The sequence below is a fragment of the Eleutherodactylus coqui genome, chromosome 5 (assembly GCF_035609145.1).
Source record: "Eleutherodactylus coqui strain aEleCoq1 chromosome 5, aEleCoq1.hap1, whole genome shotgun sequence".
NCBI classification, from domain to species: domain Eukaryota; kingdom Metazoa; phylum Chordata; class Amphibia; order Anura; family Eleutherodactylidae; genus Eleutherodactylus; species Eleutherodactylus coqui.
The window spans coordinates 234,541,008-234,564,567 of record NC_089841.1 but is presented as its reverse complement, the minus strand read 5'-3'; the positions used below and the strand labels follow the sequence as shown (position 1 = coordinate 234,564,567).

Genomic DNA, 23,560 nt, shown 5'->3' with positions numbered 1-23,560 from the left:
GTGTATGGATGTAAGATATGTTACTACTATATTTTATCGCCCATGCTGAAGGAATGCAGATCGTCCAGTGGCAGTAACTGCTTTATTGAACCTCGGCTATCTAGATGTCACGTTCTTATTAGGAGATGCAGCCGTTAACTCTATTGAATCTTGGGACCTCCTTTGTCGCCTTGTTCCTGTAGCTGGAAGTTCGTCTTGAAGTGTTAGGGACCTTTCACACATGACAGAATATAACGTAACAGCGTTGCGGAATATGCCGTTTCGTAATTCCACACCCAAATCGGCACGGCTAACTGGATTTTGATGCGGAATTGCTGGCAAGATTCTGCTAGTTTCCTTACCAGTGTGCATTTGGTGAATATTCCGAGGAGGGCACATTCCGCAACGCCATGGCAAAATATTCCATCCCAGGTGAAAGGTCCCTCAGTTGTACCAAGCAAACCATCAAATTAAAATGAAGCCACAACAGTTTTCACTCAAGCAAATTACAAATAATTACTTGCCGAATATCTATCATACACGGCAAACGCAGAGCAAAAACACCTTAACTCGTTATGTAACAATCATTCGTTTCAAGTCATCAGTTACAAGAACCGAGGAAACAGCAGCTTATCTTGGGCCCATCAGAGGAAATAGTTTTGAGGGCCTACAGTCAATCTATATAGAACTCAAGCATATTTGCTTCTTACTGCGTCTTTAAATATGTTGTTGCATACGTCACACTGGTCATATTATCAATACATGGTAACATTATTTGAGACTCCGCCCATAAGATTGTTCCTTAGCAGTAAGTATTGGCTCCAAATTCAGCTGCAAATGAGGTTTTCTTCTGTTGGAAGTTTTGGGGCCTTTTTTTATGACACAGCTTGGACTCAGTGGATGGCGCTCTGGTGAGCCAGTATAACCCTGCGGGTAAATACTCAGCCCAATGTACAATAGACCAGTGATGGCGAACCTTTTAGAGACCGAGTGCCCAAACTACAACCCAAAACCCACATATTTATGGCAAAGTGCCAACATGTCAGGGGGCGGGGCTTATCACGACGTATGATTTTAGCCCTGTCATTCTAAGAAGGACAGGGCCGATAGACAGCGTGCAGATTGTGACTGCTTTTTGGATGCGGAAATACTGCAGAATGTCCTCAGCGGAAATCTCTGTGGAAAATTCTGCAGCATTTCCACATCCAATAAGCAGGCAAAATCTGCACCCTGTCCATTTTGAAGTGGCCCTGTCCATTTCTGCCACATGTAAACATACGCCAGCGGTAATAGTTACCCCACCCCCACCCAGCGATAATAGTTACACCCCCCCCACCCAGTGACCCCAGCGATAATAGTGACCCCCCCAGCGACACAAGCGATAATGGTGACCAACCCCAGCGATAATAGTGACCCCCCAGCGGCCCTAGCAATAATAGTGACTTCCCACAACGGACCCCACTAGTAATAGCAACAGCCCCCAGTAGTTATAGTGACAGCCCGCAGCGCCCCCCCCCAGAATAACAGCGACAGCCCCCAGCAGTAATAGCGACAGCCCCCAGCAGTAACAGCAACAGCCCCCAACGGCCCCCAGCAGTAATAGCGACACCCCCCCAGCGGCCCCCAGCAGTAATAGCGACACCCCCCCAGCAGTAATAACGACACCCAACATCATACCCTAGTAGCAATAGCGACACCCCACAGCGTACCCCAGTGTAATGATGACACCCCACAACAGCCCCCAGAATCATAGTGACACCCCACAGCAGCCCCCCATCCTTCCCCCAAGACCCACATACTTACCCCCTCTTCTTCTGCTCAGTGTTGCTGCTGGCCCTGATCCCGGTGGCATATTAACATTTTCCACAACACTTCTGCCCTAATCAGCAATTCCAGCAACCTGATTGGTTGTTTGGGTTGGCTGATTCACCAAACAATCAGGTTGCTGGAATTGCTGAATAGGGCAGAAGTGTTGTGGAAAATGTTAATATGCATCTGATGGTGCACACTGTGACATCAGTTCTTCTCCTTTTCTACATCACAGTGTGCTGTCGGACGCCTCCTTCCTCTGCTCTCGCTGAATCTAAGAGGAGATGTCGGGTGAGGGGGGAGGAGGATCCCGGCTGCACACTGACGTCACAGTGTGCGCCGGGATTAGTGCTGCTAGCAGCGCAGCTGGGTGAATGCCGGCAGGGGAGCCGCGGCCCTTGCCGGTATTCACTAGTGGTGAGCGGCCAATTGCGACGTGTGCCAGCAGGGAGGGCTCTGCGTACCGCCTCTGGCACGCGTGCCATAGGTTCACCACCACTGCAATAGACCAACATCCTGATATTATAAAAAATACATAAAATGATGATAGAACATGGACTACAGACACAGAAATTGCCATTTTATTAATTAGAACGGAGCTCAAGAAATAGCATCAAGTCCCACATATCTCAAAAGTTGAGTATACTTGTCCTGGCCATTAAATGGCTCATTCCGCTTTTTATTACATCAGGTGTACTAAATACTATGTATATCTCCTTTTCTGCTTTATATTTTCTCCTCCCACTGTTTTACTGCCAGAGCTCTGTATTTTTGTTAACTCCACTCTGCATGCAAAAACTAACTTCTCATCGATACCAACAATTGCATGTGTGGACAGGAGATTTCAACAAGAATAGTTTATGTGTCTCTAACCCCCTTTGCGAGGCACTAGGAAGCCTTATGCCATATGTAACCTGGAATGTTCTTCTTCAGGCCTCACATGGGAGATTTCAGGGCACTTTAGGCCCCAAAATAATGGGTGTAGACCACAAATGTATATAAGAAGCCAGGAGATTTTGTTGTGTTGACAATGACCCTGCTGTACGTTACAACATAATGATAAATGACTCGACTCCTCCACCAGTTTCGCATTGCCAAATGTATGAACCTTATGTCAGAAAAAAGGGTGGCACTGAAAAAATACAAGCGCGATTAAATCATTGATTGCTTATTCACAGATAATTTGCCACATCCACACAAAATACATATTCATCCTAGGAAATAGCTTGCATTACATATAGTGTTGAAAGGGTCAATGTGATCATGTCCTGGCTTGACCCACCCTCTACTATGAACAAAGGACGCGGATAACTATGTACAGCTTGTCCGATGGAAGACCTGGCCAGCTCTGAGATGTGCTGGAACCGGGATCACATGAACAGGATACCTGGCAATTACCGATATTCTTCTCTATATATGTTTTACTTACTTTGACTATATTTGGAAGCTGAGGTAACCCTACAAATAGGGGGAGATCCTCAGCAGATTGTACAGAAGGAATGTTTTAGCGATTCTTTAGTTCCAGAGTCCCAGAAGCCAACTTCTTTTCCCAGTCATCACCTGCAGATTCTTAGATGTTTTCCCACCACAAATATGTCTATTTTTTCTGGAAACGTGAGGCATGGGACACTGTTCTCTGGATTAATTACGGTACCAGCACTCAGCCCTTGACCGATGCACGTTTACAGCTATTGGGCTAAATCCCTACAATTTTGTGTTTTTAGGGTACACTTAAAACTATGTTTTTTTCAGGAATTAGCCCTGATTGTCTTGGGTAGCTCATACCAGAGAATTGGGTCACCTCGGCAAAAATCTTGGAGATGGTTTCAGGTTAAAAAACGATTATCATTCAAACAATCCTTTAAATGAGTGAAATTGCATGATAATAGTTCGGTCTAAATACGAGCCAATGACTGAACGACGTTCATTTTATGCAGGCAGAAAAATTATCGTTGGCTCGTTTGCTTATTGTTTGGTTCAAAACAGCGACGTTCAGTCCCTCTCATTCACCTATAGGCTGAAAGATTCTTGTTTGAACGAGCCAGTGGTGCATTTGCCTGTCTAAACAGGCTGAACGAGTTAGCGGAGATGTCACTCGCTTGTACAAACGAGAATTGGCTCGTTTAAAAGGACCATTAGCGTAAGATCCTTTATCAGAGTGGAGAGCAGGGTTGGGCAGTAGACAGGGATGAGGGAGGAGATATAGGGCGGTGCAGCATTATGGAGGTCCCTATGGATATGAGTGATGAGTTTAAATTGTATTTTATATGACAGTTAACCAATGTAGTGAGTGGCACAGAGGGGAGGCATCAGTGCAGTGACTGGCATAGGGGGAATACATCAGTGCAGTGACTGGCACAAGGTGGAGCCATCAGTGCAGTGACTGGCACAAGGTGGAGCCATCAGTGCAGTGACTGGCACAGGGGGAGGCATCAGTGCAGTGACTGGCACAGGGGGAGGCATCAGTGCAGTGACTGGCACAGGGGGAGGCATCAGTGCAGTGACTGGCACAGGGGGAGGCATTAGTGCAGTGACTGGCACAGGGGGAGGCATTAGTGCAGTGACTGGCACAGGGGGAGGCATCAGTGCAGTGACTGGCATAGGGCTAGGCATCAGTGCAGTGACTGGCACAGGAGGGAGGCATCAGTGCAGTGATTGGCACAGGGGGGAGCCATCAGTGTAGTGACTGCTATGGGTGGGAGACTTCAGTGTAGTGACTGGCACAGGGTGGTGGCATTAGTGTAGTGACTGGCACAGGGTGGTGGCATTAGTGTAGTAACTGACACAGGGTGGCGCCTACAGTGTAGTGACTGGCTTGGGAGAAATACATCAGTAAAGTGACTGGCACAGTGTGGAGGCATCAGTGCAGTGACTGGCACAGAGGGAGGCATCAGTATAGTGACTGGCACAGGATGGAGCCATCAGTGTAGTGACTAGCACAGGGTGGAGCAATCAGTGTAGTGATTGTCACAGGGGGGTGGGACATCAGTGTAGTGACTGGCACGGGGTGGAGATATCAGTGTAGTGACTGGCACGGGGGGAGACATCAGTATAATGACTGGCACAGTGGAGAGGCATCAGTGTAGTGGCTGGACAGAAAGATTAGGCTGACTGCTGCATTCAGGATAGATAGCGAGGGGAGAGTTTAGTGAGGGAAAGACCAATCAGTAAGGAATTGCAGTAATCCAGCTGAGAATGGATCAGAGCAACAGTAAGAGTTTTCAATGGATCCACAATAAGAAATGGACGGATTCTGTAGATGATTTTGAGGTGCGGCACATGAGCAAGCAACTGATTGAATGTGATCTTACATCTTACATCTGTGTCCGTTAGCTTACCAATAAGAATACTAATCGGCCATAATCTATTGGAAGTGTCTGGAGTTATTCATTTTTCTCTGAAATATTTGAGCAATGTTTGCCAGATCATATAACAGACTTCCATAAAATAGTTTTACACATTGACATCCTTGAACTCATTGGCCTACTTCTGCTCACCTAATTATTAGTGAACTTTAGTTCAACCATAACGCTAACGTGATGATACATCTCCAAGGAAATAGCTACTTTGCCAGCACCAAAGGAAACTATATGGGAAAGTTACATAAAATCAGAAATGTTCTGCATCCTGTTTTCATTTCAACCTGAACGCTGCTCTTGGCTGCATGCAATCCGTGGTGGAAGCAGAGGACAATAATATAAGTTGGCCTCCGGGGACGAGACGAAGCATAACACTTCAGGAGAGCAGTGCTACGGACTTTTACTTGCCTCTCTAGGATGGATGTGTTGATCCATGAAAAAGTGCATTCCTCATCTTCTCACATGTACAGCTGTGCAGCCATAGGGTGTTGGCCGAACAGTGGGACGGTGGTCTGTCCTCCTCCTCTAATCCAGTGATTTGTCTAGATAAACTCCGTATAGGTTTTTATTAACCCTTCTTTAAACAACTATAGGATTTACCATATATGTTTCTTATATATTTTTCCCTGAAATTACTGGTATTTAACCATCCATGAAAACAGATCAGCTCAATGTAATGGTTGCTACATTCTTGCCACCAACTAAAATGAACTAACACAGCTCATTCAGCAGACTTCATTGGGACCCAGCTGGCCTGATTTAGTACATAGGATGAGGTAAGCAGTATAATAAGGGAATAATGAGGTACTGGAAACATGGCGTTCACTACATACAGTATTTCCCTCTACACTGGACATAAGGCCCTTTTACACGGAATGAATGATATGCAAATGAGCTCAAATGAATGATAGTCGTTCAGTGTAAATGCAGCCAATCATTGAGCAATGAATGAGAAGTTGTTCGCTTTTCGTTCATTTTATGCAGCGTACAAATAATCGTTGGCTCATTGACTTATCGTTTAGATTAAATACCGATCATTCAGTTGTTCTCATTCACTTATACAGCAAATGTGAACGACTGAACAGTTTCTTGTTTGAATGAACCAACGATGTATTTGCCCATATGAACAGGCCACACAAGCGAACTCTGATATCGTTGGCTCATTCAAACAATAAATCGGCAGGTCTAAAGGGACCGATAGGCTCTGTTCAGATTTCAATTATTGGTTTCTACACTGATATAGACGGGGGTTCTTTACTGTAAGAGCAGTGAGCCTATGGAACTCTCTGCCTGAGGATGTAGTGATGGTGAGCTTACTAAAAGAGTTTGGGCATGGACGCCTTTCTTGAATGATACAATATTATATGTTATAATCATCAATAACTTTAGAAGGGTCCAGGGATTATTCCGATTGCCAGATTGGAGTCAAGAAATAATATTTTCACTTAAATGGGGAAAATTGGCTTCAACTTCATTGGGTTTTTTTTGCCTTCCTCTGAATCAATATTGGGAATTAATAGGCTGAACTTGATGGACATATGTCTTTTTTTTTCAGCCTTACATAATATGTTGCTATGATTATATGGTTCCGTCCGAAATGCCAGGAAAAATAGCCTACTATGCTGCTGTATGTTTTCCATTAAAATAATGGAGCCTATGGCGGAAACTGGACGGAACCCATTATAGCCAATGGGTTCCGTCATTTTGACAGATCCAGACAGCTGTTTTATTTTCATTCTTCCATTCCATAATGTAACAGAGTCTTACCTCTATATATATGAGAAATGGTTCTACATAATATAATAGATTCACTGAGAAAGTAGGTTAATGTATAAAATAAAATATATATTATATATATTTATAATAATTTATATATTCATAATATGTTATTTAAATACTTTAAAAGAACCTGTGCCCTAGGCACTGTACACATATGGACATACAATGAATAATACTGTTATTCCTTAGATATTTCCAATCCGTATCGCATTAGCATAAATCTGAGAGGTATTCTATCCAGGTAGATAATATAAAATGAGAAAAATAAAAATGTGCTCACATCTAAGGCATTAGTTAGCAGCGTGCTTTAGTCATTTACAATGTATTCCTTGTCCACTGTTTGCATCACGCTCTGCAAGAAGCAAGTGCGAAATGTGATTTATGGTGCAAGTGCTATTGCTTCCGGTTTGTAGATAATGGCCCTATATGATATTATATCGGTGGACCCTAGGCACCCCAGCCAGACACTGCAGACAAAAGTTTTTCGTACCTTTTCAAATGTTTGACTTTTATGTGAACAAATGGGAAATGAGACGGCAGTTACATAACGCTGGAAAAAATGAATTACATGAATGAATTAATTACATGACTTTCTTGTTGTTGAATGACTATCTTGATTAACTTTCGTACGGTGTATTATTGCCAATGCTATATATAATACTCAGATCAACAGACAGACAACTAGGAATAAATAATATAATTCTGTTACTCTTTTCCCTTAAGATGGATGGTTACATCATGGTCAACATGTTCACAAAGCTGTGGAGGGGGAGTCCAGACCCGTCGAGTGACATGCCAGAAGATGACCGGTGGAGGCATTTCGGTTCCAGTCCCAAATGATATCTGTATATTGTCGGCAAAACGTCCTGTTGATAGTCAGAGCTGCAGCAGACAGCTGTGTGTAGAATGGGCCACATCTTCATGGGGACAGGTAAGAGAATGGAATACTGAAGTAGAGACCTTGTAGATTGTACATTGTCCTTAACTAAACACCAATCGCCTACGCTTATTAGCCTGACACGGCACTCATTAGAATGCAATGGCAATGCAATTCGCTTGGCACACTACATGAATGTTTGTCACTCCGAACCTCTCCCAAGTCCTTGCTCGGACAATCAGTCTTTCCTCTGCAACTCTACCTCCTCCGAGTTTCAGAAGTTCGAGATGCTCGTAATTGTCGTCCATTGAACTTCAAGAAAAGAAGTCCTAATGCCTGGTCTTATGATTCCTTGCTTACAAATGTTGTACTTCACGGGTTACAACTGATTTACTCTTTCAAATAATACCTCTATGTCCGATTGATCTCATATCCGATTGATCTGTCCTTCTCCAGAAGAAGCGACCGTCAATAGTTGTCAGCCAAAGGCTTATTCAGTTGACAGCTATTCTTCCCCATCATCCACATACATGTGCATGCTCAGTTCAACCGAGCATACATGTGTTTTCAACATAGAATGACCCACTGCCGGATGATGAATTGACAGAAAGGCTTCTGGAGGTGGCTTATCCCCCTTAAGAACAAAAGGATTGGGCATATTAGATTCAACATATCCAATCCTTCTCCTTTCCTACATCTACCAAACGAATGTCAGGTTAACATCTAATGTACATTAGATGGTTGGCCAGTCACGCCAAAATCGGCAGCCAACTTCTAGTGTGTATGACCACCTTAAGGCATAACATCTGTCAGTAGGCGGTAGAGACACATTCAAGGCATCGAGCCGCTGGGCATCTTTAGTGTATTTAGTGTACATCGTATGGGGATTTTCAGAAGAGAAATGAAAGCATTTTAATTGAAAACATAAATATATATGTGTGCTGTCAAACGTGCATTTGTTTTCTTCTGCAGAGCAGTCTTTAATGTTACAAACTATGCCCTCAGGCATTTGGATGGAGTTTGTTTGTTGTTACTTGACTGTCTCTTATGTGTTCTTGAGCCAGCCGCTCTGACAGAGGCATCACAAGGTGTCAAATGAGCCATGGATCAGTTGTGCTTCCTCATGTGCTCTGCATATGGTTATATGCATGTCCTTTCATGTGATCTTGACTTATTTCCCTTCATAAGATAGATTAAATCATAGTTATTCCCAGGCTAGTATCCTATGCGCTCAGTCTGCCTTATCGGTCATACTAATGTAGGATACAAAGTTTGTGTTCCAGTGTATGGAAATCCAATTTAAGGGCTCTCGCATATTATTACCTTACTTTACTATAAACCATATTTGGAAATATTTTCTACCATTGTCATTGGATTATGAACAATATGTGTGAACAGCTTGCCTCTAGTCCCAGCACAACATAGGTCCAGGGTCCTGAGGGGTTAAATTATATTACCCGGTACCCTCCTTTCTCCCCATTCTGTCGCAGATACACCTGTCCATTGGGTCCCTCTTCCTTCTTCCAAGATGGCTGTACCGTTTCTTAGTTTACCTGATGCACACTGAGCACTTGTAATGCATCAGTAGTCTAAGACACTACATGATGCTCCGATTGGCCAGTACTGCTCACATGAGCAGCGCTAGCCAGTCCAAAAGTAGAATGCAGTGTTTGAATATCAATGAAGTGTGCAGTGAATAGTAATAAGAGTGCGGCAACCATCTTGGAATACCAGAGAAGAAGCCCAGGAACAGGCAAATCTGCAATGCAACAGGGAGAAAGGAGGGCACCAGGTAAAGTCCACCCCTTTGGTGTCTCAGCAGATCTTCTCCCTAGGGCAAAAGGGTCACCTAAAGTACATATTAATACTTTTTTAAAGTCTCCAGTCCTGGACAATCAAAGAAGGCCACACCTTATATATCATTAGTCTAAGACACTACATCTGCTTTGATTGGCTAGTGCTGCTCATGTGAGCAATGCTAGCCTGTCAGATCAGCATGTAGGGTCTTAGACTACCAATGCATACTATGCACAGAGCGCATCAGGTAGTCAAGAGCAGCGGATTGGCCATCTTTGTTTCTCCAGGACTGGAGGGCCGCTTTAAGTACTTATTTACTCCCTTGCTGTGCTCAAACTCATGTTCCTTTAAATGTTTCACATTTGATTGATTTGCTAGACTAGGAGTTATTGCAGTCAGTATATATGGAAGGGAGAAGACCTTTGGATTTCACACTCTGAATCTTGCATCATGCAAAACTTTGGTGAAATGACTGAGGCATTGACTTCCAAATTAAAAGGAGCAGATGGCCTTGCTGCACCCCACACAATGCACTGCTAGAAAGTGATGGGTGTTTGACTCTCCATAAACAAGTGTGTGAGAGATGTTCATATACCTTGTCTTAGGGTGGTCTCACATCTGCATTAGGGGTTCCACTTTCCTGCTTTGTTCACGGAGCAGGAAAGGGGAATCCCCGCGAGCAAACACCTCCGTCTCAGGATGGAACCGAACAGCCCCAGATGGACCCTATTGACTATAATGGGGTCACTTTGGTTTCCGCTCAGCTGCCCGTCATGCAGAGCTTTTTCTTCTGGTATTTTGAGCCGGTTCTGCAGAAGAACCTTCGACCAAAGATTCCGATGCAGATGTGAGGTGAAACCAGCCTTATTTTACTTGCTACATTACATTTTACACATTGTTACTGGATTGTTAAACACATTTGAAGTTGACGACTTGTTATACTGCTTACAATTAACATAATACCTATATCTGTTTGTGTAGTGTCATGGACCCTGCATAGGACCACGAACAGCCGTGCAGCATAGACAGGTGTACTGTCAAACCCGAGATGGAACCATTATATCTCCAGAACAATGCCAGGTCTTACCCAGGTAATACATGTTTTCTATTAATAAAACATTAGACCTCGGCATTTTGTAAGTCATTGGTACCAGAGTGGTTTCACATCTGCGTCGGAACCTTCGGTTGACCCATTAGAGTCAATGGGTTCCATTCGGCGCTCTTCGGTTCCATCCTGAGACAGAGCCGTTTGGCCGCTGGGATTCCCCTTTCCTGTTCACTGAATGGAGCAGGAAAGCGGAACCCCGTGTGAAACCACGCTAAGTACTACAACCACCCAAGGTATCGGTGCTATTATTTTCAGTTATTGCAGTGTATATGTGCGTATTAACATATGTTACTATGTTCTTGACATTATTACACCAGCATATCTGTTTTAAATTACCCTGTAAATGAACTCCGAATAGGATAAGCACGCTCAATTTCATCTAGTGATTTCCTGGGGAAAATGTGGGGATGCTTTAGTTTTCCTAGCAATCAGACTGTAAGCTCTTTAAGCCACCTAGCCTTTAGAGTAATTTGCTCATATCTGGAGTCCCAGTGACCGACTGCGTCCATTTGGTTCTGTAATTTAATGGGGATGTGTATTATAATATAGTTACGGCATTCTTACAGTCTGAGCTGCAATAAAAGGAAGTATGATAGTCGTAATATACATGTAAAACGCTTCACACGAAGCCCTATTAGGATACAGATTATTGCCACACGTGTGGAACTAAGTCTAGGAAGGAAGGAAAGGAACAGGGGAGCAGAATCCGGTAGCCGCACTGAGAGATCTATTACTTGAAGGTACAGTGAAAACCTGTAGAGCTGTAACGTTTGGTATACTTTGAAGTACAGTATATACCTAAAGTGTATATAGAGTGTATATATATTCCCCTCCCATGTGCATAACCTTACATTTATCATTGTTACAGGGTTTTGCCCTGCATAGCACCTTATTCTCTATCCGTACTATATGGGATAACTTACTAATTGGGACCACTGGAAATATCTGAGAGCTTGAACTCTGCTAACTTTGGAGCTCCTACTAAAGTGAACAGAGCAGAGGTGTGGGTGCTCGGCCTCAGCAGCCCATGCTTGGGGACATGCTGAAATCTCAGGATCAATGGGGGTCCCAACGCTTGTGTGGATAGGGGTAACTTGCTATGATTGGAGTACTCTTTTAAACCTCGTTAGCCACTTCTCTGGCAAAGTCTCCAACATATATGAATCAGCTGTAATAGAATACTGTCTTCTTTTCTCTTAATCACTTTATCCGGTGGTGCCATGGACTAAAGCAGAATATCATACTGATAGACCCACTTTAAAGGGGTTGTAGCAGAAAGCACACTTTTCGATAGGATAGGTGATAAGTGTGATCATGGGGGTCTCACCGCTGAGATCTGCATTGTTCCAAGAAGTGGGGTCTTGTGTCCACCTCCTCCTTCCTGGCAGTGAGGAGATTGAGCGGCGCAGCAGTCGTACATGTGCAGTGCTGCTCCATTATTGTTCAGTGGAACTGCCGGAAATAGCTGAGCACTTGTAGTCAGCTATATCAGCCAGCCGCATGCTCAGGTCATTACAGATACAATGCTACCAACATGTCAGTTTTTTACGTTTTCTTTCTTTTTTCAAACAAAGAGGGAAAAGTGCGCATAAATGTGTTTTTCTTTTACTATTTTTTTCTGCTTGTTTTTACAATTTTTATGTCCCTGCGATTGCTCTGATAATGAGTTGCATGATCTGCGACTACATGGCCTAGGGCAGATGACTTCACAGAGGGAGCGCCCTTCCACTGTAAACCCTTTACATGCTGCAATCAACATTGATCATGACATGTAAGGGGTTAACAGGAAGGATTGTTGTCCTCACCGTTCTCCGCTATTGCACCTTCTGAGTCCGTGCCACGGGCATCCACTATGGTTAGAGGAATGAAGGTTTCATCAGCAAGACTGAAGGGGGTTCTTTACTGTAAGAGCAGTGAGACTGTGGAACTCTCTGCCTGAGGGCGTGGTGATGGCCAAACCGATAGAGGAGTCTAAGACGGACTAGATGTCTTTCTGGAGCGCTATGATATTACAGGATATATATATTAGGTGACCAGCGGGGCTGTTAATCCGGGTCTTGGAATCAGGTAGGAACTTTCAAAACATTGATCCAGGGATTATTCTGACTGCCATTATGAAGTCGGGAAGGAATTCTTTCCTCCTAATGAGCCAGATTGGTGTCTGCCTCATTGGGGTTTTTTTGCCTTCCTCTGGATCAACAAGGGGGGTGGTAACAGGCTGAACTAGATGGACATTGTCTCCTTTCGGCCATACTTTGTTACTATGTATTATTTAGTTGTAGAACGTTCCCGCTACTTGTCCCTGCGGTTTGATCTAGACATTGGTAGTCTGTTTCTATGCAGTTCTACATCATTGTCCTCCGTAAGGTTGTCAGCGTAAACGGATGATATCTGCAATATCGGTGGTAATTCTCAACAATTGTAAACTTTTTTGAAAGTATTTGTTTTTTGAAAGATACAAAGTTGTTCGTATTTTGTGATCTACTAAAAGTGAACTGTTTTTCCTCTTCCCCAGGCCGCTCAGTACACAGAACTGCCTGGCAGACATGTGCAGCGTACAGTGGAGGGTGTCTCCGTGGACCCTTTGCACGGCCACGTGCGGCAGCTATGGATTCCAATCCAGACGTGTTGAGTGCGTTCATCATCGTACAGGCAAGCTTGTTCAAGAGCATATGTGTTCCTGGAGATCCCGTCCCTCTAACTGGCAACGCTGCAACATGGCACCTTGTGAGAATGGTATGAGCTGTAAGGGCTGGATTTACTAAGGTACGATTTAAGTGGATTTCAAGGTCCCTTGTCACAGTTCCCCAAATCGCTGGTAAAGGATTGACAAGATTGTGTGTACAATGCCAGAAGCAGTCTTTGCCTTCGTGTCATCACTGCTTACACAGTGGTATTTGCAGCATGCAGTTTTCCAGTGAGTCGCTTCCAATTTGCCCGCCATTTGGGAAAGTGTGTATAATGCATAGTCGCATTTTCACGTCCCATCAACATCGCACCTTAGCAAATGCAGCCATATGTAAGGTCATTGATGTTATTTTACCGACTATGACTTCCTATAGCTGAGTTATAAAGCCTAAAGTCACACAAGTAACTCTAGATTCAGTACCAATAAGTACAATTTCCTACTCCCTGGCCCCATCCGTTACTCTGAGGGGTCCGGGAAGCGGGAAGTCTTCTCTTCAGGGATCATTTCTGTATTTGCAGAAATGACATGGAGATAGCAAGTTGGAAAACAGGAACTTTCTTTTCCCTGATTAACAAAATCCTGGCTCCACGGGGTGAAGGAAACTTATAGGGGACGGCACTCCCGAATTCATACTTTTTGAGTGGAGTTGTAGATTAACATTAGGAAAAGTTGAGCAATTGTTCGTGTGAGTGCTAGACAGATGGCGGATGTTTGCATCTGCAATAGCCCAACTAGCTATCTTTAAAACGACGCCACAGTATATAACATCAGATAAAACATGTAGACCTATTAATGGTTACTCTCTGATGAACCAAGTGACACCATGTATATAGAGGGCACTTGTCAAAAGGAAAAGGGGAACTTTAAACAACATCGGAGAGATTCCTAAAAAGTTCTGAACTAGTGGAAAGCGAGAGTGTCTACTGTGCATCCTCTGAAGCCCAGGGGACAGACCACTGCAGTTACGTAACAGCCAAAATGGTTTCTGGGTGCCATAGGGCTCGTGTCCATAACCGTGTTTTCACCACAAATTATGTGTGCGTTGTACGACCGCGTGATACGTGGTAAATGGAATCAATGGACTTTGATTGATCCATGCACATGTGCGTGCAGACATTGCGTATGGATATGCTCAAGAAATGCATCTCAGCATGTTTTATGCAAACCCCCATGGACAGGAGCCCTTGCACTAAGCCAATAGCTGCCAACAAGCCATGCTTTCCTTGCTTTGTGCCATCATGCCATTCTGTTTAGTATATAGTCACCAGAAACCCTTCAATTAAAAGAGCCTCAGAGTTTTAGGGCAGGAGAATGCAGTCCTAAGCTCTCGCTCACTATCTAAAGGTTGCAGGTTCAATCCCCACTTGGTTCAGGTAGCCAGCTCAAGGTTGATTCATCCTTCCGAGGTCAGTAAAACAAGTACCCAGCTTGTTGGGGGGTAAAAGATGACTGGGGAAGGCAATTGTAAACCACCCCACAAAAACAGTCTGCCAAAAAAATGTCATGATATGACGTCACCCGAGGAGTCAGTTATGACTCGTTGCTCACACCAGGGGACGTTACCTTATTTACTCATTTGTTGTTTGTGTTCCCCAAGAATGACCAGATTCACATAATGACCAGATTCACATAATGGCCAGATTCACACAAGCATATTTGCGCACAAAAAAATAGCATGCAGAAAACAGGACCCGTTTCGTCGTGCAAAAAAATATGCAGCATGTTCTCATTCCCTGCAGAAATGCACAGGAAAATAGAACACTTTGAACTCATGAAACTAATGGCCATTTCAATGCAGCACTTTTTTTGTGCACAGGTTGCGCGCACAAAAATTACAGTAAAGGAACACAGATATGCGAGCAAATATGCAGCGACCATTCCGTTGCAGATTTTGCTGCAGATGTCACCATTTCAACCAAATTTAGATTGAAGGGATGGAATCTGCTCCAAAAGCTGCTATAAATCCGTGATGTGTGAACCCTCTCTGTAGCACAATATATAAATAAGTCATCTTATACTAAAATCAAGGGTATTAATGATTACTACCTTGTGAGGACTTCTATATCTCTTCTAATGATTTACGTTAGTGCTGGGTCAGCTATTCTTATTGTAGCATTGATTTCTCTGCAACGTCCCTTTTAGACGAGTCGATTTATCGCGTGACGAAGCGAATGACGTCCTCATTTGTTCGCTCGCTCGTGCAGCTTATTATACAGCAGATACATCGTTGGCTCGTTCAAACGAGAATCGTTCAGTCTGTCACATTCGCTGTATAAGTGACGGAGAACGACTGAATGAGCGCGGTTTAAACCGAACGATAAGCGAATGAGCCAACGAGGATTTTCATGCTGCAGAAAATGAATGACGACCGAAAAGTGCACCATTTTTGTTCGTCATTCAGTCGTTAGCTGCATTTAGACCGAATGATCATCGATCACTTTTGAGCAAGTCCTTTGAATGCTAATCGTTCCATCTGAAGGCCCCCCCGGGCGTGTTAGCTGAGTTTATTACTACTGATGGGAAAAGGTTAAAAGGTTATATTGAATGGTCTACAACAAAGGATCTATAACAGATCTCAGTGGGATATAAGATATCAGGGTCCAACTGTTCAATATACTATGGAGAGCCCCGCGCAGCATGAGGCTGCAGCCTACAAGAGCATTATTAATATCACGTAGCACATGAAGTGCACACATGCTGACATGATGCCTTATTGGATCAACATCCATTTTTATATTGCCATAAAGTTTTCAACATTTATGAAATTCTGCCAATGATTCAGAAAAAGACAAATTCATATTGCTACCAGATGCATCGTATCTCACATGAGGGCCCCTCCTCCAATACCATACTACATGGTGCGAACATAGCAGATGGGGTGCTAGATTCATTTCAAGCCTTGCCGCAGTGTTTGCCACCCCATGTTCAGAGACTATCATAGAAGTGCATGCAATAATTTGCTCTAGAATTAAGATTTATTCTTGGCTGACCATTGTAGCCAGGGGTTGTACAAAAATATGGAAACACCATGTGAAAATCATGTCTTAAATTACATGGGATTCTAAATCATATTTCAATAAGACATGTAGAGATCAATTGCTGCCGGGCAGCTGTGAACAACAAGGTTCCATTGGTCAGGGGTTTGAGCAATTCAGCTGCAGTTACCAGCTGGCTCCCAAAACAACCCAGAGCAGGGCAAGAGGTGAGGTAAACATAAACTTGGCAGAAAAGCCAAGCAAGGGTCAAAAGGGCAGCTTAGTACTAATGATTAAAATCCAATTCATTTTGCATGGTGTTTCCATATTTTTGTCCACCCCCTGTTTATATATTGTACTTGCCGTTTAACATTATCGGGACCTAAAGTGACATTTTTTTTTCTCATTTCTTCTTCTAGTGGACTGCAGAGATACAACCAGGTACTGTGAAAAAGTGAAACAGCTGAAACTTTGTCAGCTTGCACAGTTTAAATCTCGCTGCTGTGGGACTTGTGGGAAAGCATGACGACCCATTCGGAAGCCTAACTTTGCTTTAGCTAGGGAAGGAGACAAGAATAAGATCAGAGCTGATCCACAGGCTTGTGTTGATCCTGTGATTGTATTTAGTTGTGCGCTGTTTTGGCCCTTCCTCTACGGGAAGACAAGGACGTACCCGACTCATGTTTCTCACGATCCGACCAGGGGGAAATGAGAATAAGGACTCCAGGCACAAATACTTTTCGTTGCATCATGGACCTTACTTACGAGGATGCTGCGACCTACAAAAGGATTTTCAAGCAACATAGGAACAAAAGGGATTATGATGGGACACAAATGATTTGGTGGCAGATGGACACCTCTGGATGTACATGTATTGTTCTTTTTGTAATTTTTGTATTCTATTTTTCTATTGTGCTTCCTCCGCCGCCCCACTATAGAGCACTGCACAATGATGCACACTACAGGAACCGAAGCTGGGACCCAGTTGTCTACTGGATGGAGCAGAACCAAATCTTAAGTTGTCTAGACAGTCGTAGGAAGAACAACAGCATTGCTTACTAGTGAGCCTGTTTCTCGCACAGATATACCTTTCATGACAAGGGTTACGGGCATGACCCATCATGCAATGGCTTGTGAAGTTCATAAATCACATCTTCCCCCAGTACAAGGTACATGGAATTAGTGACCACCATCATAAGGCAAGATTCCGCTAACTTTACCGCCACTTTTGAGAATGAGAACGATCAACAAGGCAAACCGAAATGTGCAAATTTAAAACCATAGAAAACAGTAGAAGAGAATTATTTAAGCTTTTCTTAGCACTTTGTTACTTGTACATTTTGAGGCCACTGGGCTAGATTTAGTTTATTTTTTAAGTTCCTCAAGGGTTTTTCCACTGAACCTAAACTGTGAGTTCATGGCCACATACTGTATCAGTGTCAGAACAAGACGATGGCATCCATAACGTGACATATAGGGTGGATGGAGGTAAGCCACCAGAGACGTATGGCCCACGGGTAAATGATTACGAGACACTCAACCCTAATACATAATAATGTATAATACACTAGGCAACATTCTTATGTCCGTATTCTTCTTCCTATAGTGTAAAGCAGAATCCAACATTAACTAAGCACTTAATATTCCCAACTAACTTGGTTAGGAAAATGACAACTTTTATGTTATTATCTGTTATTTATACTTCAGACTTGCAAAACTCAAGTTATTCAGCGAAAGTCCTAGACCTCATGCGTCCAGGTCAACCTAGAGAGAACTTGTAAACTCCATGTGTATGGGAGTTGATTTAATTGCTCCACGTTGCCCACTAAAGTTCCACTGTGTTAAGGTCAGGAGCGTTGCTAGGGTCTTAAAATATATGGGGCACAAGTCCCAAGGCATATGTTGCAGCCCCACCACCCCCATGTCCACATATAGTTACCATTGTTTCCACTATACCAGAGGCAAATATGACCACCATACAGTAAATAAATATTATCTACATACTGTTACTGTACAAAGACCAATGCTGTCACTATACAAGGCCGAAATAAAACCATCACACCGTTACCACTACTACTCTGTAGTAACTGATTAATATTACCATTCTGTTACTGAACAAAACCCACTATAGAAAAACAATATTACCGATATCACTAGACATGGCACAATCAATATCACCACACCATGACCACTCCATAGTGACTGAACATTACTTCCATACTGCTACTATATAAAACACTGTACAAAGATGAATATTGTTATATAGTGTCCATATAGTTTTAAATATCAGCTCTAAACAGGTGTTCTACAGAATATATAACTAATTACAGTACCATTATATCCAGTGATCTTGGGTGACATACATTCTGACTGGAATAGTTCACTTTTCTTGTATTTTCTATCCAGCCCAGAGCTCCATGATGACTTCCTCCAGCCACAAAATGTTTATGCAAGTTTGCAACACAGACATCTTTGGTTTTACGCTTTTCCAGCATCCCAAAAACTTTTACCAAACTACACAAACTCTTCATCCTGCTGCTATTCCTAATTCTGTGTCTGTTACTGTCCTATCTACCACTATTACTGTACCAGTTGTGTTTTACGGTGCCCCCAAATACTGTACTTCAGAATTAATACTGTCCTAGCTATAATTACTGCAAAACTGTGCCACAGACATTATTAGTGCACCACACCGTAAAAGCATGACTGTTAATGCCCCAAACAACCATAGTTCTTTTTTTAGTACCCCACATAATAATGGTGCCCCCTTTGTTCTTCTACACTGTAATAATGCCTTCACATACTATTAATGCCCTCCTTTGAAAGTAATAATGCCCCCTGTGTGCCTTTTTAAAGCTAATACTTCCCCCTTTGAGTTTTTATAAAGTAATAATACCCCAACTGAGAGCCCCTTTTGAAAGTAAGGCCTCCTTCCCACGAGCGTGACGGGGGCCGCTGCGTAATATTACGCAGTGAAGCCCGTCACGGCGCCCCCCAGAGCCCCTATACTTACCTGCGGGAGATAGCGTGAAATCGCTTCCCCGCCCACCACCGCCGCGTCACCGCCCGTCACCGCCCACCACCGCCGCGTCACCGAGCGTGTCACGTGACGCGGCCGGCCGCGTCATTTGGCGTCAGATGACGCGCGGCGGTGGGCGGGAAAGCGTTTTTTCACACTATCTCCCGCTAGTTACAGCGGGAGATAGCGTGAACGGACGGCTTCCATTGACTGCAATGGAAGCCGTCAGTGCGTACAGCCCGTCCTCACCCGCAGAAAATAGAGCATGCTGCGGGTGAGGACGGGAGAAATCGCGGTGCGTAATTCCGCGGTGGAATTACGCATCGTGAGCATTGTGCTATTAGGTTCAATAGAACCTAATAGCTGCGGGCAACGCAGCGGATTTTCGCCGTGAATTACGCGGCGGAAATCCGTTCGTGGGAAGGAGGCCTTATAATGCTTCACTTGAGTGCCCCCCTATTTAAGGGAACCTATCACCTGGAAACACCACCATAAGCTAAGTTATGGTGCCGTTTGGGGAGGTGACGGGAAGACGGGTGATATATTTTTATACTCACCCACTCTTTTGTTCCTTCTTTGTCACCCGGTGAAGTTGGCGTGCCGCATGAAATTTGACTGCTTTTAGAATACCATGTGTGTACTATCTAGAGATGAGCGAGCACCCAAATGCTCCGGTGTTCGTTATTCGAGTCGAGCTTTTCGTAAAATTTGAGAGCTCTATTCGAGTAACGAACCCCATTGAATTCAATGGGAGACCCGAGCATTTTTGTATGGGACCCACCGGGTGCCGAGCTTTTTTTTTTTTGTCTCTCTCTCTCTCTCGGAAATCGTAATGCCGGGCAGGGTCGAACAGGGCGTGGTACTCACTCGAATATCGAGCACCATCGAGTATGCTAATACTCGAACAAGCATCAAGCTCGGAAGAGTACGTTTGCTCAACTCTAGTACTCCCCCATATAAGTTTATGGAAGACTGCATGCATGGCAGTCTGGAAAGAGTCAGATTTTTATACAACACACTGACTTCATTGGGTGACGATGCAGGAACAGAAGAGCAGGTAGGTATAAAAAAATATACCACCCGGCTCCCCATCACCTCCTCGAACAGCACCATAACTTAGCTTATAGTGCTGTTTGCAGGTGACAAGGCTTCCTTTAAGTAATAATGCTCCACATGATTGTCCACCTTCGAAAGTAATAATGCCTCACTTGAGGGCCCCCTTTTATAGTTATAATGCCCCCCTTCCACAACAGAGCCTTCTTATATAACATGTCTTCCTTATACAGTATTATGCCCAATTAAGTGCCTAATATGGTTGTTAAGAATGATAGAGCAGGGACTCTGAGGCTTTCCGCTCTACCATTCTCTATGCAGTAAAAAAGCAAACCCTGTACTCACCGAACGCCCAATCAACATGGCATCTCTCTTCCGTCATACTCTGTCAGAGTCCCAGTGCAGGAGGCACAATGTAGTGATGTCAACGCGCTGCCTGTGCCGGGACTGTGAGAGCATGAAGGAAAGGAGCCGCTGCTTAGAGAATAGTAGAGCAGAAAGCCTCTGAGTCCATGCTCTACCATTCTTATCAACTAGATCAGCACTCACTTGGGGATTTGGGGCATTGGGGTGGAAATCCCAGATTTTCCAGTGCCAACGACGCCCCTGACTGTGTCAGGACTATACTTGCTGCATGTAAAAAGTTTCTGGGACCCCCAAAGTAAATTCAGATCTTCAACTACCATAAGAAAATGTAGACTTACAATGGTTTTACATGTCTGCTCCTGTTAACAAGCAACGGTTGACAATGAGCATACCAGTCAACGCTCGTTAATAATGTGTACAAGGGCAGATGATCTGTACTAACGGGATGAACAATCAATACTATGATCGCCCTACTCACACAGTATGCATTGGTCTACAGCACATCTCTATCTTTACATGGGGAGACTTATCGTTAACCAGCGAGCATTTTTATGCTTCCATTAATGACCTGATCAGCTGCCTAACGAGCGCTTTCTTGTTTGTCAACTGATCGAGAGCAGGTTCACATGGCCTGATCATAAGCCTTCCCGTGAACATTCTTGCCCAATCATCAGTCTGTGTAAAAGGCTCTGAATGATGACCCCACCTATATAAAGGGGTTTTCTGATTTTTTTTTTAATTCTGCTGCTACTGGTCAAAAATAAAAAAGTTGCCAATCTTTTTCTCCGACTTTTTTAAAATTATTTTTGGCCATAGGCCGCAGGATTTAAAAAAAAACAAACAATGAAAACCCTTTTAGGTGCAGTTATTGTCTTCCCACAAGACATGTACTACCAATACCAGAGCACTAATATCCAGTTTTCATGTTACTATGGGTAGAGGTAGCAGGAACATCTGGTGCCAAAAAGCCCCTCGGCACATAAGAAAGCACCAGTCATCAAAATGGACCTGAATGGTAAAAGGGGGTCCCTGTTATAGATTTTTGCATGGGGCCTCTGCATGTTAGGCAGCAAATTCGGCCTATTTGCATCTACCTTTGGTAAAGTGAGAAAATGTATAAGGTCCATGCATGACCCGTTTTTTTTGTTTTTGTTTTTTGTTTTTTTCATTCATTTTTTCTTTCCCCAAACTCCAGTTTTCTCACGTGAAGTCATGAGAATGTTTATTTCAGCCAGAAACGATGACCTAGTCCTGTTGTGGTGTTTGTGGCCCCTTTCCCGACAGCTACAGAGATACATTGGAACTTGGCAATTTATTAAAAAAAACGTATTTATGTTGCAATTCTCATTACAGGAATACCAATAATTGCATCTGAAACCACTGTACCAGCTTCCTATCCCCTTATAGATGCGGCCACTTTGTAAAAGACGTTCTGTGTGCAAAGTGTGTGTTGCCAAGATACATTATTATTAATATAAATGTCTATGTATGTATAGCTTTTGTTTGTATTTATTAGAATTTCTTGTACAAAAAAAGTGCAATATTAATAATTGTACATTGTTTTCCAGATAAAATTATTTTTGGGACTTTTTATGACTTTGGTCTTGTTACATTAATTGGGCTCGTTTCATGTGTTTCTGATAAAAATGAAATACCTGGCGAATCTCAGCTAAAGGTGAACAAGTTGGAGTCCTGAAAGGAAGCTCACACAGCACGGATGGTCCCTTTATAGCTCCGTTTACCCTATTTCTCTAATGAAAAGCAGAACAGACCTCCTTGAATAGATAAAACATCATCATCATCTGTTGGTCATTAGAGGAGGCCTCTCATTAGCTCAGCCGTCGGAAAAGGTGGTTTTGATAAATGTAGTATAGAAGTTTCTTATCTGACACATACTCAGAAAAGTTATTTCCAACTTTTTCCCCTCATGTACAGTAGAAATGGCTGTCCTGCAAACTGACCACATTGTGGAAAAATTAGGATATCTAATGTAGCAGTGTGGTTGGCGCTACCATTAATGAGGCCAAATCTAGACTCAAGTCGCATAAAATTAAAATACGGAATTAGTCTAATATTTACATGTAATAAGAAGCTGATGGTGATGACCATATAAACCCTTTCCAATCCACTGTCTAACGTCTTCCTACATTCTGATTGACGCTTGTACAGCTGCAATGTAAGAAGGCGTCCAACAGGGTATTCTTACCGTCTATTGCCAGCCACTGCACTGTCAGAGCCTCTCTGGCACACACACACTGGCTTTAGCCAGCAGATGGAATTGCTGTATAACAGCAAATAGAGAAAGCCTTTTAGGAAACCCTGAATTGAAAATTGGATTGGAAAGGGTTAATGCCTTTGGGTGATGTGTTTAAAGGAAATTTATGGATTTTATATGGCCATCTCCCATATACAGGAATTGTGGGAATGCCAGCAGTATCATTTTTTATGGATTTACCTATGGACACAAGACTCCCATGGTTATAGGAGGTCCTGGGAAAAGAGCACCTGCTGAAGGGAAAATTGCTATCTGAATAAAGTGAACAGTGTATACTCCAATGTAAACTAGGGGCATTTATGTGTAAAAGGAATGCTAAACAGAAAATGCACCAAAACTAGCCCAGCACTACTTCCTTTAATCCCTTCCTTTCCCTTGATTACACTTAAAGGGAACCTGTCATTGCCTTTAAGCACATAAACTAAGTTATAGTGCCCATAGGTCAGGTCCTGATGAGTCCGGGGTGTACTTTTTA

General features: G+C 43.3%; 1 protein-coding gene across 3 annotated transcripts in view; it reads left to right on the top strand.

Moving 5' to 3' along the window:
* ADAMTSL1 (ADAMTS like 1) overlaps window positions 1-19,396 on the top strand; it is a 669,103-nt gene extending 649,707 nt beyond the window's left edge. For all 3 annotated transcript variants that reach the window (XM_066604352.1, XM_066604351.1, XM_066604354.1), the window contains 4 exons: window positions 7,650-7,857; window positions 10,582-10,691; window positions 13,224-13,444; window positions 16,792-19,396. In XM_066604352.1, coding sequence (XP_066460449.1) covers window positions 7,650-7,857; window positions 10,582-10,691; window positions 13,224-13,444; window positions 16,792-16,898 — 646 coding nt within the window. In that variant the 3' untranslated portion in view covers window positions 16,899-19,396. The remainder of the gene's footprint in view (window positions 1-7,649; window positions 7,858-10,581; window positions 10,692-13,223; window positions 13,445-16,791) is intronic.
* Window positions 19,397-23,560: the final 4,164 nt, after the last annotated feature.